Below are 17,229 nucleotides of genomic sequence, written 5' to 3'. Positions count from 1 at the left end.
GTTAAACCAGATTTTAATAAGATATTCAATTTGCTGTCTGCTGAAGCACGATGTGGTGTTTGAGATTTTGAGATTTTCACAGCTTTTTGTCAAGCAACAATTTTGTGCATTAACTTTTGCTTTACAGTGATCATAATTTGTCATTGAAAGAATATGAAACAGACTTCATACAGGCTATTAATAAAGCCTTTGAAGCTCATGAAGCATACTCAATGGTAGCTTACATAGGACTTTGCTGAGATGACATAAAAACCCAAATATTAACTCAAGGTACACTTACTAGCTATGGCCATAACTTTCAATCGTACCTCAAGGTCTTCATTAATGGAGTTTACTTATTTGTCATCACATCATCTACATATCAACTGTAATCAACTCCACTGCTGAAGGCCATGCAATTCGGTTGAAAGCTCTGTAAAGGCTAGTAAGCATACCTTGAGAAGTTTAGATGGACTTAAATGGACTGTATTTATATAGCGTTCTAGTCTTAACGACCACTCAAAGCGCTTTTACATAGTGCAGGAACCATTCACACACATTCATACACTGTGGCCGAGGCTGCCATATCAGGTGCCATCTGCTCATCAGATAAACATTTACACACATTCACACACCGATGGCGCAGCATCGGGAGCAATTCAGGGTTCAGTGTCTTGCCCAAAGACACTTCGACATGGGACTGCAGAGCCAGGGATCGAACCACAGACCTTCTGATTGGTAGACGACCGTGGTACAGCCGCCCCGGAATGTGATAGACTGTCCATCTATCTTGACTAATCTAAAATAAATTTTCACATAGAACCTTTCTAGGTTGACATAAATGTGGCAAATAATAATGAATAATGAATCACGAATATGATTTTATAACAGCATACAGTCATATTTCATGCAAACAGGTTCTGCAACAGGGAAAGCACGATTTAGGATTTTCAGAAAGTATTTGTTTAAAAATGTTTGGGATGAAAACTGATTGGGTCACTCTGTGTTTATCCAACTAGCCTACAGTATCCATCTTGCTATATTATGTGAAAATAGCATTTTACAACAAATGGTGATTCATATTTACATATTCACTTACAAATTAATTGAATCTTTAATTTAATCTTTAATCTGTAATCACTTTATTTTACCCGTTACTCCAAAAAAAGGTTGAAAGTGCATATTTGCTTTGTGAAAAAAATAAAATCAAAAAAAAATAAAGTAGGCTATTATTCTGAAAGTGACCGGAAATCTTGATTTAATGCGTGTAGCTTGATGGTGAAGCAGATTTTTTTTTTTTTTCGGAAAACACCCGAGCTGAAGCGGTGGTTAATGTTAGTGTGCCATGTAGTGTACTCGTCGAGGCTACTTTCCATGAGCCTTTTTAAAAAAAATTATATCTAGACAGAGGTTTAATTTACTCGGCGGCTGTGTTTACGGCAGGCTAAGGGAACCCACATCTGCCTAAAGGGAATAACGCTAGCACTCAAAGGATACGGAATCGGGCTTTACACACGGTAAGTGGACGCATCGGTAACGTTATCTATAATGTACACGATTATCAGAGCATCTAGAAGAATGGGGACAAATGATCAGTTTACTGCATAACGTTAGCAGGTGAATGGAAATTACACACCAGGCATTGTAACTAGACAGGCTAAAGAGCCGAAGTGAAAATCAGGTTCAGTTAAGTATCAACATAGTTAAGCTTCGAGAAGCTAAAGCATCCATTTAAACAGGTTTGTTGGATGACTAAGTCAGTGACATTGGTCTTGTATCACCTAAAAGCGCTCAGACAATTTACAGCTTTGACATTCGTGGTTATTGTGACAGTGTACATTGTCTTTGCACAGCTTGAGCTTAGTGTTTTGAATGTGTTTTCATAACCTGTGTATTAGACAGAGCGCAACATGTAGCTAGGTAGGCCTACAACAGAGAGCCTGTGTATCCTGTATGTAGAGACTCTGCTGCCGATTCAAGGAGTCATTTTTCAATTCGGCATACATGTGGCATACCAACTTAAAATGTTCAGCTTGAAATTATTTCATTCTGCCAGCTGCCAGTCCCCTGCCAGGAATAGAAACCCTGTAATAAACAGCTAGATTTAGACGTGGATGTTGACGTGACTTTGTCTCCGCATAGTAGACAGCGGCCAGTCTGCCAGGTGCAGGAATTAGAGAATGTAACTATCCTCATCATCATGTTTTGTTGAATGCTAAACAAATGCCTCTGTGTGTTGAGATATTAAGCCGTTGGTGATTTTTTTTTTCCTCCCCTTTTTGTCCCTCTTTATTCAGGCCATGTGAGGAGGGACTAAGGAAGGCCAAAATGCAAAAAGCTGTCCAGTCCAGAGAAATGATGGAGACAGAGGGAGTCATACAGACATCTCCTTTTTTGAAACAATGTTAATAAATTCAATAACTTTGACATGGGGCACACAGCTGTGGAGTACAACGGTGGAGAGGAGCTGCTAAAACATTTGTCACGTATGTAAAGCTGAATGAGGAAGAAGAGGTGCACACTCTTTGGATTACGTTAAAAAAACAAAAAGAGTAGGCGTGCTCAATCTGTGCATATGACAGAGGACTTTCACTGATTGAAAAGGCAGCATTAGATGGAGTGACCACAGACGCAGCTATGCAAGAAGATATCTCTCCAGTGTACAGGCTCTGACAATCAACACACAACTGTGATTCATGCCATGTGTGCTCTCAAGGGGAAAAGGTGGTTACTCAGCAGAAGACAAACAAGCAGATGATGTATACCTGAGAGTTCTTAGGGTTTGGTCTACTCCTGTAGGACGACAAACGGCTTTCCATTTTTTTTTATTAAAGGAGAAGGCGGGAAGCAGAAGCTCCGAGTGTTCACCATGCCTAGGAACCGAGCCTTTTCCGAGCCAGAATACTCGGCGGAGTATTCGGCAGACTGCTCGGTGACGCTGCCCTCTGACCCCGGGCAGGCAGTTGGGCGAACAAACGAGGTCACGGTTCGGAGCTCAGGATGTTGCCTCTGCCTGCCGCGGTTCATGCGCCTCACCTTTGCGCCTGACTCTCTGGAGAACCTCTACCAGACCTACTTCAGACGGCAGAGACACGAAACCCTGCTGGTGCTCGTCGTGTTCGCCGCCCTCTTCGACAGCTACATCATCATCATGTGTACAGTGGTCTACACCACTGACAAGCTGGCTTCTGTTTTAGTGGCATCAATGGGACTGGCAGCAGATATTATCCTCTACTTGCTGTGCCGCTTTGGGCTGCTGCCAGACCGCATCTCGAGACGGGTGGTGCCCTATGCTCTGTGGGTGCTCATAGCAGCTCAGATATTCTGCTACCTGGGTCTGAACTATGCTCGCTTCCACCAGGCCAGTGACACGGTGGGCTGGCAGGCTTTCTTCAGCTTCTCATTTTTTCTGACTCTGCCTTTGAGGCTAACACCAATCGTACTCATCACTACTGTATCCTGCGGGGTCCACACCCTGGTTCTGGGCGTCACTATCGCCCAGCAGCAGCAGGAGGACATACAGGGGGCAGCACTTGGTAGACAGGTAAGATTTGGAATGGAGGTAGTGTGAAGGGACATGGGTATGGTTGTCCTGAAATGCATTTACTTGTATGTAATCTCTTGTAGCCAGTCCTCCACTCACAGAAGTCTTTAGGACTTTGAACACAAAAATAGGTTCATAGATGCAGTTGGCCAAAAGCTAATTACAGCTTCTGTTTCACATTTAGGGCTACAAAGTATGCTAGGGAATTGTATTGTACATATGATACCCAAGTTTAAGATTTGATACCCAACTCAAGTCATTATCAAGATTGTTTTGTGTTATAACTAGTTTTAGGCATTTTGCCTTACTTGATATAGAAGGACAGGAAAAGAAAATGAGGGTTATGCAACAAGGTATTTGCCTTAGTAGGGCTGCACTGAGTGTCATTGTTCTTTTTACATTCAAAGCTTTTGTTAAGTTTTTCCAAAGAAGCTTTGAATGCCTGTTGTCATATTCTATGACGTCATTCATTGCAGTGAAAAAGTTCACGGAAGAAAATCCTCACTTTAAATAGTGATTCCTCTGTAATGACTTAAGTAATTTACTATAATAGTCAGGGCTCGACATTAACTTTTTTTCCCCCAAGGACCACGCGTGCTCCTAAGTTGAAAAATGTAGGAGCTCATAAAGAATTTTAGGGGCATGTGTCAAATAATGTCTTTTTCTTTATATGTAATATGTGGTTCAAGGTTCATTTATTGTCATTGTACATAAGGTATAGGGGTGCAACGGATCACAAAAAACTGACGTTTCGGTCCGGATCACGGTAATGGCGGATTGGATACATTTTTGGATCAGCACAGAAAGGGGGGGGAATATAAATAATTTATTAAACATATAATAACAATAACTTATAACAATAATAAATAGACCTCAGTGTTTCCTCTATGTTGATTTGGAAATGGCGGCCCGCCACGCCAAAATATCTGCCGCCATGGTATCAGAAATAGGGCAGTTGCCTTTTAAATGATCCTGCCTGTCCACGCCCCCCGCAGGTGGACGGCGATACTGCAGTCTGATGCCGGTTGAGTGAGCGGCACTGCGCTTTGAGGTCTGTTTTAGAGAGGCAGTGGACTTTTATTTATTCCTTTTCTTCATTCTGTCTGGTTTGTGCGTTGGTGAGGAAAATGTGAGTATTGTTCATGTGGAGTTTGTTGTGTGACACCATGCAGGACAAATATATCGTTTAACTATTTAGATCAAAGTTATGGCAGGAGTTGTCATGAAAGCCTTATTTTCCTTTCTCCAGGGCACACTCATGAGAGTCTACTTAGCTAATCATCGCCGTTAATATGTGATCACGCCGGTTTCTATGTATATAGTGTTTATATGTTAAAGTTAACTTCTGTAATATAGTGTAGGAGGTTATTGTGTAGTGAATCTCAGTTTCTGTGCTCTGTAGGATATGTGTGATTTATTCAACGCTCCATGTCTGGAGCCTACTTGTAACAATGGTTACAGCTAATATCATTGTGCACTGTAAGTTTATAGCTGCTGCTTTTAGTTCACTTAGGTCAAACACCTCCGTTTCACTGCCGACATAATGCACTCCCCGTTGTTTGTGTTACAGCGAAGTGTCAGTTCCGTTTTATACGTAAAATGTGGGCGGGGGTGTTGTTCGGACAGACCTGCCCCCACTACTAAAAAAAAAAAATCCTAAAGGAAACACTGGACCTTGATGTAGCTTCAATTTGAAGATTGTGATTTCTTTTTGTCTAAAGGCATCGCCTTCGATGTTACGTCATGAAACAGAAAGTTGTTGTAACTCCAACAGACATTGTCCAATCTACCCCAAATCTTTACTACATGATGTTAGTCCAGGCCTGAAGTGATTTACATGGGTCTCAGGCCTGATTATGGTAAATTGGCTCAATAGCGCACCCTACAAGATTTCAAAGAAGTAGCCCCTGCAGTGCGTTTCACCTAGACGTATACAATTTGGTACGCATATGTATCATGTCCAAACTTACAAAAAAGCATCTTGGAGCCATACCCTAAACCCTAAAAAATGAATGTGCAAATTATGGATGATTTTGACTAATTGCAGGTTACTTTAACAAACTCCTCCTACAGATTTTACCCTGTTGACTTCAAAATTGGTCAGTGTAATGTAAAGCCCTTGGTGAAGCTACATTTCGAAACCTTTGCACTTGCGTCCAATGGTGTTGGCGTGGCTAGGTGTCAAATTACCATATAACGCTGCAAAACGGGTAGTTGTTTGTAACTTGAGTGTACATTGTCCAATCTGCCCCAAATTGTTTTATGCTTAAATAGAGAACAGGCCTATAATGAGTTATAGTCATAGCACCATCTACTGGCAACAGGAATTAAGCCCTGATGAAAATCATTCCATTTACCTGAAATTTCCATGATGTGGTTTAAACATGATATACAGCCAAATGATGTATAAATAGTGTGTGTTCTCTGGCGCCACATAGTGGACAGAGGAAGTGATGCACAATTTGAAATATGTAATTTCCAACGCTATGGACTATATGGAGGGAATTAAAGTGTATCTACTGTTTTTTTTTCAACCTGGACCCTATTTTTGTGTCCAAGTGATTGACTTTTCCAACCATTACAACTCTAGTTTTGGTTGAAATAAACACATAGTTTACCAATTTACATGTGAAAATGAAAAAAAAACTTTTTTTGAAATGGAGTCTGGTGGGTTTAGCGCTAGCGACCTCAGAGCTGTTTCTGGTTAAACAGAAAGGTCTTAAAGAGGTTTTAAAAATCCTATGTATGTATGTTTTTAGACACTTAGAATAATAATCTGAGCATTTTAGCGGCAAAAACAACACTTTTAGTGGACCAAACTGACACTGAACGTTTGCCCCATAGGGTTACATTGCAGCCCGGTTTGTGGCTGTCGTTTACAGTGTTCACGCTTAATACTGTACCAATTTCAAAGATTGTTGTTCCCATCAGTCACTTACACACAAAAACATAGGAAAATAGAGTCCAGGTTGAAAAAAACAGAAGTTACCCTTTAAGTCTAAATCTTCGGTGCAGTGTTCAACGTTCACGGAAATACATGGCCGCATCGACTGGGAGCCGCCATGAGAGTCTACTTAGCTAATCATCGCCATTAATATGTGATAACGCCGGTTTCTATGTATATAGTGTTTATATGTTAAAGTTAACTTCTGTAATATAGTGTAGGAGGTTATTGTGTAGTGAATCTCAGTTTCTGTGCTCTGTAGGATATGTGTGATTTATTCAACGCTCCATGTCTGGAGCCTACTTGTAACAATGGTTACAGCTAATATCATTGTGCACTGTAAGTTTATAGCTGCTGCTTTTAGTTCACTTAGGTCAAACACCTCCGTTTCACTGCCGACATAATGAAATTTCCATGATGTGGTTTAAACATGATATACAGCCAAATGATGTATAAATAGTGTGTGTTCTCTGGCGCCACATAGTGGACAGAGGAAGTGATGCACAATTTGAAATATGTAATTTCCAACGCTATGGACTATATGGAGGGAATTAAAGCGTATCTACCGTTTTTTTTCCAACCTTAATTATTATTATTATTATTATTATTATTATTTATCACCTTTAAAGCTAGACTCCTAAAAACATTCTGTAGTGCCCTGTTATGTCCTTATTCTGCATGCAATATTAAATATTGTGCATGTGTCTATTAAATATGGAGCCCTAACTTGTGCATTCTTTTTTGTTTTCAAGCTGCTGGCCAACATAGTGATCTATGTTTGTTCCATCACTGTGGGCGTCATGTCGTACTACATGGCTGACCGGAAGCATCGGAAGGCCTTTCTGGAGGCGAGACAGTCACTGGAAGTCAAACTCAACCTGGAGGAGCAGAGTCAGCAACAGGTCAGAAGGAAAATAATGCGACATTCTCGTGTTTATGTGTGTGAGTTTAAGGAGTAACTAAAGCCCAAAGTTTTGGCTGAAGTGCCTCTACCCTTGAAATTCAAAAAATGCGTCTGTGAAAAATGTTTCAACATGGGCAGCGCTAGAAAGGGGGAAAGCCACGCCAACTCACCCCTATGTGACCTATCCAATTCTACATAACTGCAGAGTCAGGGGGCGTTGTTTTTTTAGAAGCAGGGAGGGGGGTAGGTGGGCCTGATGATAAAAGCTGGCACCATATACGTCATTTGTCACCAGATCAGATCAGGGTTTTTCCTTGCCCAGAATGGGCCTTTTCCCAGGGAGCACATTTTGCTCCCGAGTTGAAAGATTTAGGAGTGACTTACATTAGGTAACGGCTATTACTGTTGTAGCTAATTTGTACAATAATACAATAATTTTATGAATACAAATCGTTATGAAGTGTAACGGTTTATATTTTGAAATAGGCTACATTCTTTAGATCAATAAATGATCACTGATGTTAAATTGCCTATACAGTGTAGTGGACCACCCAATTCGGCATGCATGTGAACCGCGGATTTATTGCAGAGTTTAACCTTCATAGTGTAAAACTTTGACACTACTTACAACTGTGGTTTTTATGCGTACTCCCGCAGCCTACGGTTGACATCAGTTGTTAAACCTAACTGTGCCAAAACACGGGATTGGACTACAATTTAACACGACTACGAGACGTTTTTAAACGGTCATTAAACTGTCTCAATTTAATACTGATGCCATCAGACAGGCGTGCAGACAGACGGCTGGAGATCCCTTTAGTGCTAGCTTCACAGCGGAGCGTTCAGTTCCAGTCAAAACAATGCAGCTTAGCGTTCTTATCGGCGCCAGCCTCATGTTTAAATCATAGCAGCTGTGGATGAGAGGGAGATGGCTGTTGAAAATCAGACGTTTTGGCGCTGGTGATTTTCCTTTGGCGCTGGTTATAAACCTCTCTGGGGGGGCGCCAAAACTTTCTCTATGCAGTAAAAACCCTCTCATTAGCAAAATTCAGTTGAAATAGCCGGTTTTCAACCAGTAGAGGGCGGTTGCTATGTATATTTGTAACAAATTATGTAGAATTCAAATACATTGCACTAATATGTCAACATTTGGACCTGACTCCATCAACAACACTAATAAACACCCATATACATTGGTTTTCAGGTACATTCTGGTTTTTTTTTTAGGGTTCAAGTTTTATTTATAGTGTTAAATCATAACAGAAGATATCTCAGGACACTTTCCAGATTTGCGATTAACAATATAATTGTCTCTTTCAGTCAAATTAAAACATATTTATTTATTACTTTTTTAAACAAATTAATATCTTGAATGAATTCCAGTATACGTCTTTTGTTCTATATCACTGTTATGTGCCCCAGATGATTTGATAACACAAGTACACAGCCTATGAAGTTAAAAAAAAAAAAAAAAAATTCTAACTGTATCCCCACTTGCCATTTTTGTTGCTATGACCGTGCATAGGGAGTGCCAACAACTAGCAGTTTAAATAATTACAATAATAATAATAAAAATATATAGTCCTCTGGAAAAAAAAAAAAAAAAGGGGGGGGGGGGTGATTGATGGTGGGCAAAAAAAAGCTTATTTAGTCAGCGCGTTCCAGTGTTTCCCACAGGTTGAGAATGTATTTGTTGTGATGGTGGGCGGCGCAGGATGTGACGGTGCGGCGTGTGATGGCTTATGAACGATTTATTGAAAACAATGACTACATAACATTAACAGATCATTTAAAAAGAAATAACTATGTACCAGACTAGATGATATATTGTACAGAGGAAGTGTAGCCTTTGATGTGCTTTATCAATAAAATCTGGTTGGTTTGTCAAATAACTTTTATGGTTCAGCAGATAAAATATCTGATTACCTGGAACCAAAATGTTACAAGTTAACCTTAAAACTACAATCCATACAGAAAGTTACATGTTATTATACATGTCAACACTTTCTCCTCCTAACTCCTGTTAAATCACATCAGACTAATGCTATCTAAAGTCAATTCTTGTTCATTTTGTTTGTTATCGATCATTGTTCGTTTTTTAAAGTGTATTCATTTGTGTTTTGGGGATCCTAATAACTTTAAACATGCTGTTTTGTACTATATATGTCCGTGTTGCACACATTAAGATCTCATCTGATCAGATTTCTGTCATTCAAACAACTCTGAAATGTAGTTTAAAACTTTTACAGCCAACTTAATAAATTCTCTGGTTTTATTTAGGCTTGAGTCCATATTCATGGATACACGCACGGAGATGAACTGAAGGCTCAATTAGCAACGATTAGCTGTTAGCGCCGTTAGCTCCAGTTAACTCCATTATAAAGATAAGCTCGGGATGGTGAACAGCCAGACTCTGATAAATGACTCGGGGCGCTTTCACAGCGGTGTGGCTGCGCCGTTTCTACGGTTGATTAGTACAGGTAATTCAGAAAGCAACAACACCACAAGCGGCATGCTGCTGTTCTTCCAGTTTCAAGTAAACTGATGGACAAATGTTGTCCACACAGCAGTTTAAAAGGAGACCGAATGTGATTTAGAGCCTAATGTTCAATCAGAATTACAACACAGCTATCAATGTGCAGAATATAGTCCATGGGCCAAGACCAGTGGTGGAAAGTACTGTACTTAAGTACAAATGTCGAGGTACTTGTACTTTACTTGAGTCTTTTCTTTTCATGCCACTTTCTACTTCTTCTCCGCTCCATTTCAGAGAGAAATATTGTACTTTTTACTCCACTACACTCATCTGACAGCTTTAGTTACTAGTTACTTTACACATTAAGATTTCTGTACACAAAACACATGTAGTTTATCAAAATGATGTTTTATTCCATATTAAGTCCAGCTGAGATGATTAGACCATAAAACACACAACTCTTTGGATCGTGTCCAGTTTTCCTGATGATACTTACATACTTTTACTTAAGTAACATTTTCAATGCAGGGCTATTCCTTGTAATAGAGTATTTTTAAAGTGTGGTATTAGTACTTTTACTTAAGTAATAGATCTGAATACTTCTTCCACCACTGGACCCAAAATTTGACATGTCGGTACCATCTGGGTGGGCAAATTCTAGTTATGATTTTTTTAATTGCTATACATCCCTAGATTATATTTTGATACGATAGACCTTGCTGACTGGCAGCCTATTAGTGGTTATCACCTCTTAAAGTAATATTAATTACATTACTGTATGAGTTTAACATACAGTTACAGTTTCAGTGTTTTCTCTTGTAGTGTCTCTCCTGTGCTTGGGATCTTTCCATTCCTCAACCAAGAACTTAATCAGATTGGCTTTGTTGGCAGCACTGCAGAGCAGTTTCCTCCTTTTTATTGATGTGGCCAGAAACAATAATCTTGAACTGGATCCCCACACTTTCCCCCATTGTTTGCTTTTTCTGAATCTTTGATTGACCTGTCCTTGTAAACATCAAAGACAACATCGATGTGTTCACTCTTGCCTCCTTCATGCAGGACCTTGGCTAGGGTTGATTCTGCCATCTGTGCAAATTATTTACTTTCATCTTTTGTACCAAGCTGATTTAATCAACGATGGTTGTTGATGGTTCTGGGATGACTTCTGCTGGGGAAACACTCTTCTTCAACTCTGTGGTGAGAGCTGCCTTGTTTGTCTTGGGGAGAGATCCATCCCAATTAGCTATGGCTAGGGGTGTCATGATACTTTTAGCGTGTTATATAGTTTTTTGTTTATGTAATAGATGTATAAAGTAAAAAAAACACACACATTTCACTCCAAATGGAGCTTTCTCTCCCACAGACAGCACCTTTTCTCAACTGCCTAAAAATGGCTCACCCACATTCCTGTTTGAAATTCCTCAGTTAATGATGTCATTGATTGAGAATTCTAGCCCAGTTTTTCATCTGTGCTGCCCATAGGTGCTGCCTGAGCAAGCACAGCCCGCCAGTGGCTTGCCAGCTTGATATGCTTGCTCTCCAATCTCCCGGACATCAAGCAGGCTTTTGGCCACACCTGGCGGGACAACCGTTGCAGTTGACAATCTGACAATCTGACAAACTCATATTGGTCTGGACTAAGTGGATTTACCCAGCAGTTTCCCATCATCAACAATGGACTCTATGTCAGCCTCATCTCTTCTGATCCTGGGCAGCTGTAAGTCTGGGTGATTGAGTAATGCCTTGATCCACCATCAGTTGCCTAAGGTAGGCACTCTGGTACCCCGATGGGACTCCTGACATTCCTCTGACCAGACCCACTGCCGCAAAGTTGGGAACGAAACGGCGATAGAATCCACACATCCCCAGGCTGAATCTCTTCTGTTGGTGTTCTCCCCCAGGCTTTTCAAGGTCATGGTACTTTCTCCTCCAAATCAGCCCACCTGGCTTACCACCATGGGTCACTGCATAACCATCAGCCAACTCTGCTGCACACCCTGGGCCGTCCACCTAATGGTCGTTGAGATTAGGGCTGTTGGAACGAATACCGAAAGTCAAATATAATTTGAATAGTAAAAATATCAATACTATTCACATGCTGAAATTACTATTCGAATGTGAATTTTTTTTAATAAATATGTTTGCTAACGTTAGCTAATCTCCCTCTTCTCGACCTTGGCCTACCCACATGTGTCACTCATGTCACGTGTTAAGATCAATAAGTTAGTGGGAGTGAGAAACACAAGGCAGGTCTAAGCTAACGTTATGTACAGAGTAGAAATAATAATAATAATAATAATAATAAATTGAATTTATATAGCGCTTTTCACGAACTCAAAGTCGCTTTACAGGGTATAGATAATAGAGACAAACGAACAAAACAAAAGTACAGGGGGGAGTGACAGGCTACGGCTGGAAATCGGAAGAAGGATGGGAAATTAATAACGTTAGCTTAGCTGGGAGGTTCATGAAGAAAGCTAAAGTGTATATGTTAGCTGCCCTACAGCTGTCAGAGTTAGCTTCAACTTCATATATTAGGCTACCTTCTAATAGCTGTATTCTCAGTCACGTGACAATCGGCAAGCAACAGGTTACTTGTAAATCACTAAAATAGTAGTGACAGCACCATTTGGCTTAATTTTTAATGCCGTTAGCATTGTTTGTTACTTAGTTTATGAAAAATTGTTTCGGCTGTGCTTTCTAACATGATGTCATTGTGCTAACTGAGCACCGTTAGCCTTTAACTGAGCCGCTTCACTACACTTGTTTCATTACAGAGTTCTCTGTTGATTTGTGTTTGGCGCTGTGTGCTCGTGGTGGAATATCAACGTAAACAAAGTTGCGTGCAATGCGCCATAGTACGTAGATCCCCTTCAAGGCCAGGCTGATGTTGGAAGTCCCTCTAGTGGACAGAACGTGTAACAACAACCACATGCTGATAGTGGCAAATATTATTTGAATATTAAAAATATTTTTTTTTAATTTGAATGGTATTATAGAGGAAGATTGACAGCTCTAGTTGAGATAGACCCCAACCTCCCTGGGGATACTGACTTAAACTGTTCACACAACAATAAGTCTTTCAAGCCCTGATAGTCAAAAGCACTACAGAAAATAATCCAACGATCAAACGCCACTACTTGTTTTCGCCACAGATACAAATACGATTTATTCTGCTGCCGTCTAAAATCGCGGAACTGTCGCCTGTAAGCTTCTGGTACGCTGCCGTAAGCTTTCATTACAGCCTTACTCAGCAGATCGTCATACTCAAAGACCACACAAGTGTCCAAAGCCGCCATTGCTATCTTGAGCTTTCCCAGTAAGCACACAATGGCCACTCAGCCTTAGGCCAATCACTTTCCATCGCCACCTTCTCTAACATTAAAAAACACCTCAACAGCACAAAAGGTGGCATGAAACCTTGTGCACGTCTACTATCAAATGCCCGCTCATCCCATCTCTTTGCAGCAGCCTTTCTAAGTCTCTAAACTGACCAACTTCTCCAGATGGGCTCTCTCTTTATCCTCTTCTCTCTCTTGTCGTGGAAAGTCAATCTCCTCTCTCTCTCTTAATGCTAAATTTCCTTTTCTCTCTCGTCACTGAATCTCCTCTCTCTCTCTTGTTGCTGAATCCCCTTTTCCATCTCCTGTTCTGCCCAGACTTCCTCTAACTGTAGCATCTCAATCAAACACGCTGCTATCGCTAAGTCGGTCATGTCTTTTTCCAGAGGGATTTATTCTTTAGCCAGAGCAATACGATGAACTTTCTTCTGCACTAAAAATCAAAACAACTTAGAAAGCGGGGAGAACATGGACGACTTTTCAGTGCTGTACATTTCGTGCATTCTCTATGCCTTACTTTAAGTACAGGCAAGAGTAAAGGCTCTTATACACTAGACGCAGCCCAGCTGGCGTGTGCAAATGTGACGTCATGGGATCGCCGTGACTATTTATACCCGCGCTGGTGGTCGCGACACTAGTTGCAGTCTTCTCCTGAACAGAGGTGGCGCTAATGAGCAAAGGCTACCAACTTTGCTATTTCTACGGACTAGAATAAGTAGAAAAAGATAAACAACGGCAGAACTGGCAGCAGCATTGCCGTCAATGCTTCGATTTGATTCAGTGAGCTACTTCGTCGGATCAAGCCTTTCATTCACCATAAAAGAACTCATCTTAACCCAGTAAGTTTACAAGAGAGACTAGCAGTCACTGTGAGAGTCCTGGCATCCGGTTGTCGGCGAACCCGTTCAGGCCTCCCGTTTCCGCTTTGTCGCGCGCCGCTGAAAAAAAAAAAAGAGCCATGTGCGACCTCTGCTCGCGCGCCATAAATCCACCTTGAATGCGTCTAGTGTAAAAGAGCTTTAAGGCAGACGGTCCTCAGTGGGTTTAAAGGTTTAAGCTTGTGTTGTTGCTGTTGGTTGCTGTTGTTTTTGGTACCTTTTCTTTCAACTGCTCTCTTCTATTTCCAGGTCAAAAAACCACTGCATAGTGGGAAGGGGCAAATGTAACCTACGGAGCATGCACAGACGCGTAACCCATGCTTACCCATGCTTACCCCAATTAAGGTGTATACATGCAGGAATACCCTGTTTACTAAAGGAGATTATCTAGGTCAGTTAATCAGGGTTTACGGTTTTTACATGGTATTTGAGAAACTGGGGGTATTTCCTTAACCCGAATATAATCAGGTTTTTAAACTACATGTAAACGCAGACAGGGCAAAGCAGATTTTTGATAGAAGTATGGTCCCTGATTTTTTTTCAGAAGCTGTGTATGATGTCCCTGTGTATCTTTCTTTGTCATCTACAGGAACGTCTGCTACTCTCCATCCTTCCAAAGCACATAGCTGATGAGATGCTACAGGACATGAAGAAGGAGCCCAGTCAGAAAGAGATGCAGCAGTTCAACACCATGTACATGTACAGACACGAAAACGTCAGGTAACTTAGTACCTCTGTAGGCTTTTGACATTGAGGCTGCTGTATTTCTGACCAGAACAAGTTAGTTTTTAGCCTTTACATTCATATTTAACATTAATCTTGTCTAGTTGATTCTTTTGATTGTGTATGCAGCAAGTATATTCTCAAAGTGGTGTCTAGCTATCTACAGGATCCTTGAGAGGGTTCCAGAGGCTCCCCAGCAAAGTCAGAGACACCATCAATTCTCAAATCAAAGCCATTAATGTTAAGCGAACCGAGCACTAAATAGTTTTCTGTTATCAGAAGTCTGTTAGATGGCAGAGAAGAGCACGCCCTCTGAGGAAACTTTTTTTTTGTGTTGGTAGACTTGGTAGCTCATCAGTCACAACAACCCTAAACATAAAGGGCCCTATCTTGCACCCGGCTCAGTACAGCGCAAAGCCCGACACAAGTGTCTTTTAAGACCGACATAGTTGTCAATTTCCTTGACGTCATTTAAATAGCAAATGCTCCTGCGCCCATCTGTGCGCCCATGGACGTACTGGTCTTACAGGGAGGTGTGTTGGTCTTACAGAGAGGTGTGTTCAGGTGCATTCTTTCCGTATTGCTATCTTAAGGCAGTGGAAAGTGATCGCGCCATTGACCAACAAAAACTTGGCCTAAAGTCATAACGCAGCATTTCATTGTTATTTTAACAGCGCATTAGTAAAATGCGCCTAGGCTCGTGCACAGCATGCACACTATGCTTGTTACACACACAAGGACGCGCAGCAGCACACAAACATTGATTAAAGATTCAACATCATTCCTGCTGCCTCCTGTGCCGCCTGCACTTGATTTCAGTGGGGTTCCCCACCCTGGCCGCTACGTAACAAGTATGCTGACATAGCCAAAAAGTTGTCGGCCAGTCAACATTTAAGATTCACAGTTTTCCAGAAAGTAAGTACTGCTCTGAAGTGAACAATATATAATATAGGGCTGCAACAAACTATTCTTTCCATCATCGATTAATCTGTTGATTATTTTCTCGATTAACCGATAAGTTATCATTTGGTCTCTAAAATGTCAGAAAATCGTGAAAAAGTTGATCAGTGTTTCCCAAAGCCCAAGAGGCCGTCCTCAAATGTGTTGTTTTGTCCACAACTCAAAGATATTCAGTTTACTGTCAAAGAGAAGTGAAGAAACTAGAACATAGTCACATTTAAGAAGCTGGAACATAGAGAATTTGTACCATTTTCATAAAGAAATGACTTAAATCGATGAAACGATTATCAAAAAGAATTGCCGATTAATTTATTAGTTGACGACTAATCGATTAATCTTTGCAACTAACTAACTGTCGAAACGGTTAAAATGTGCGAGGATACTGTTTATGTGACTGAACAGCAGGATATCAGTACTAATGTTCCATCTTGTATCTGTCTCTTGTTGTCCAGTATTTTGTTTGCAGACATCGTAGGCTTCACACAGCTATCATCGTCCTGCAGCGCTCAGGAGCTGGTCAAACTGCTCAATGAGCTCTTTGCTCGCTTTGACAAACTGGCTGCAGTGAGTTTCACACTGTTACCTCACAACAATGATCTAATGACATTTACATCAAAATTAGGGATGCACCGAATCCAGACACTGGTTAAGATTCTGCCGAAACCGAATCCTACTCCCATCCTCCAGTCCATTAACACAGTAAACACATTAATGAAGTAAACAACGTCCACAGCATTGTATTTTTCATTTTATTTTATGTTAACTGTAAAAAAAAAAAAAGAATAGGCAACATTATGCCAGGAAGACAAGTGGAAAAAACTATTTTGACAATTACCATAGGCCTATGTTTACCCTATCTCAAGATCCAATCAATATCCAAAATATTAGCCTTTTAGATTTATAATCCCATAACGTAGGCTACCCCCGATGTAGGGCTATCAAAGCTGGTAATGGTCGTCTGGTTAACCCAAGTTTTTAGCTGTGACTGTCCTTCCTTTGCCGTACCTGAAGTTGCTGCATTTTGGCTGCTGTCTGTAGATTCCTTCATGCACAACTCGTATTCTTTTTGATGTTTCATACGCAAATGTTTTAACAGCGGCGATGTTGTGTATTGTTTAGGGTCCTTGCCACCAAGAGACAAATTGCCATTGCAAATTGAACATGTAGCTGGACTTGAATGGTCTTCTTTTGACTGAAAGTACTGCCAAACAACACTTTTTCTGCTCACGAGTTCCATTTTCACTTTCTCACAGCCCACGGTCCACCTACGTAAACACCTTCCCGTAATCAACGGCGGCGTCATTACGTCGACCAGCGTAGGGTTCGGTTCGGTGTAAAAAAATTCTAAGGTTCGGCAGAAACCGAACCCCGTCAAAAAGCCCAATATTCGGCCGAATCCTGGATTCGGTGCATCCCTGATCAAAATACAAGAAATTATCAAATATTCTTACTGTTATGTAGACATTTGAATTTTTTTTTT

At 40.8% G+C, this 17,229-nt stretch overlaps 1 protein-coding gene across 1 annotated transcript in view; it reads left to right on the top strand.

Annotated features, from left to right (window-relative positions):
• Window positions 1-1,268: 1,268 nt before the first annotated feature.
• adcy3a (adenylate cyclase 3a) overlaps window positions 1,269-17,229 on the top strand; it is a 52,548-nt gene continuing 36,587 nt past the window's right edge. The window contains exons 1-5 of the mRNA XM_078253670.1: window positions 1,269-1,496; window positions 2,277-3,523; window positions 7,220-7,369; window positions 14,656-14,786; window positions 16,202-16,313. Of these exons, the coding sequence (XP_078109796.1) occupies window positions 2,849-3,523; window positions 7,220-7,369; window positions 14,656-14,786; window positions 16,202-16,313 (1,068 nt within the window). The 5' untranslated portion in view covers window positions 1,269-1,496; window positions 2,277-2,848. The remainder of the gene's footprint in view (window positions 1,497-2,276; window positions 3,524-7,219; window positions 7,370-14,655; window positions 14,787-16,201; window positions 16,314-17,229) is intronic.

The sequence above is a fragment of the Sander vitreus genome, chromosome 6, assembly GCF_031162955.1.
Source record: "Sander vitreus isolate 19-12246 chromosome 6, sanVit1, whole genome shotgun sequence".
Lineage (NCBI taxonomy): Eukaryota > Metazoa > Chordata > Actinopteri > Perciformes > Percidae > Sander > Sander vitreus.
This window is presented reverse-complemented; position numbering and strand designations above follow the sequence as displayed.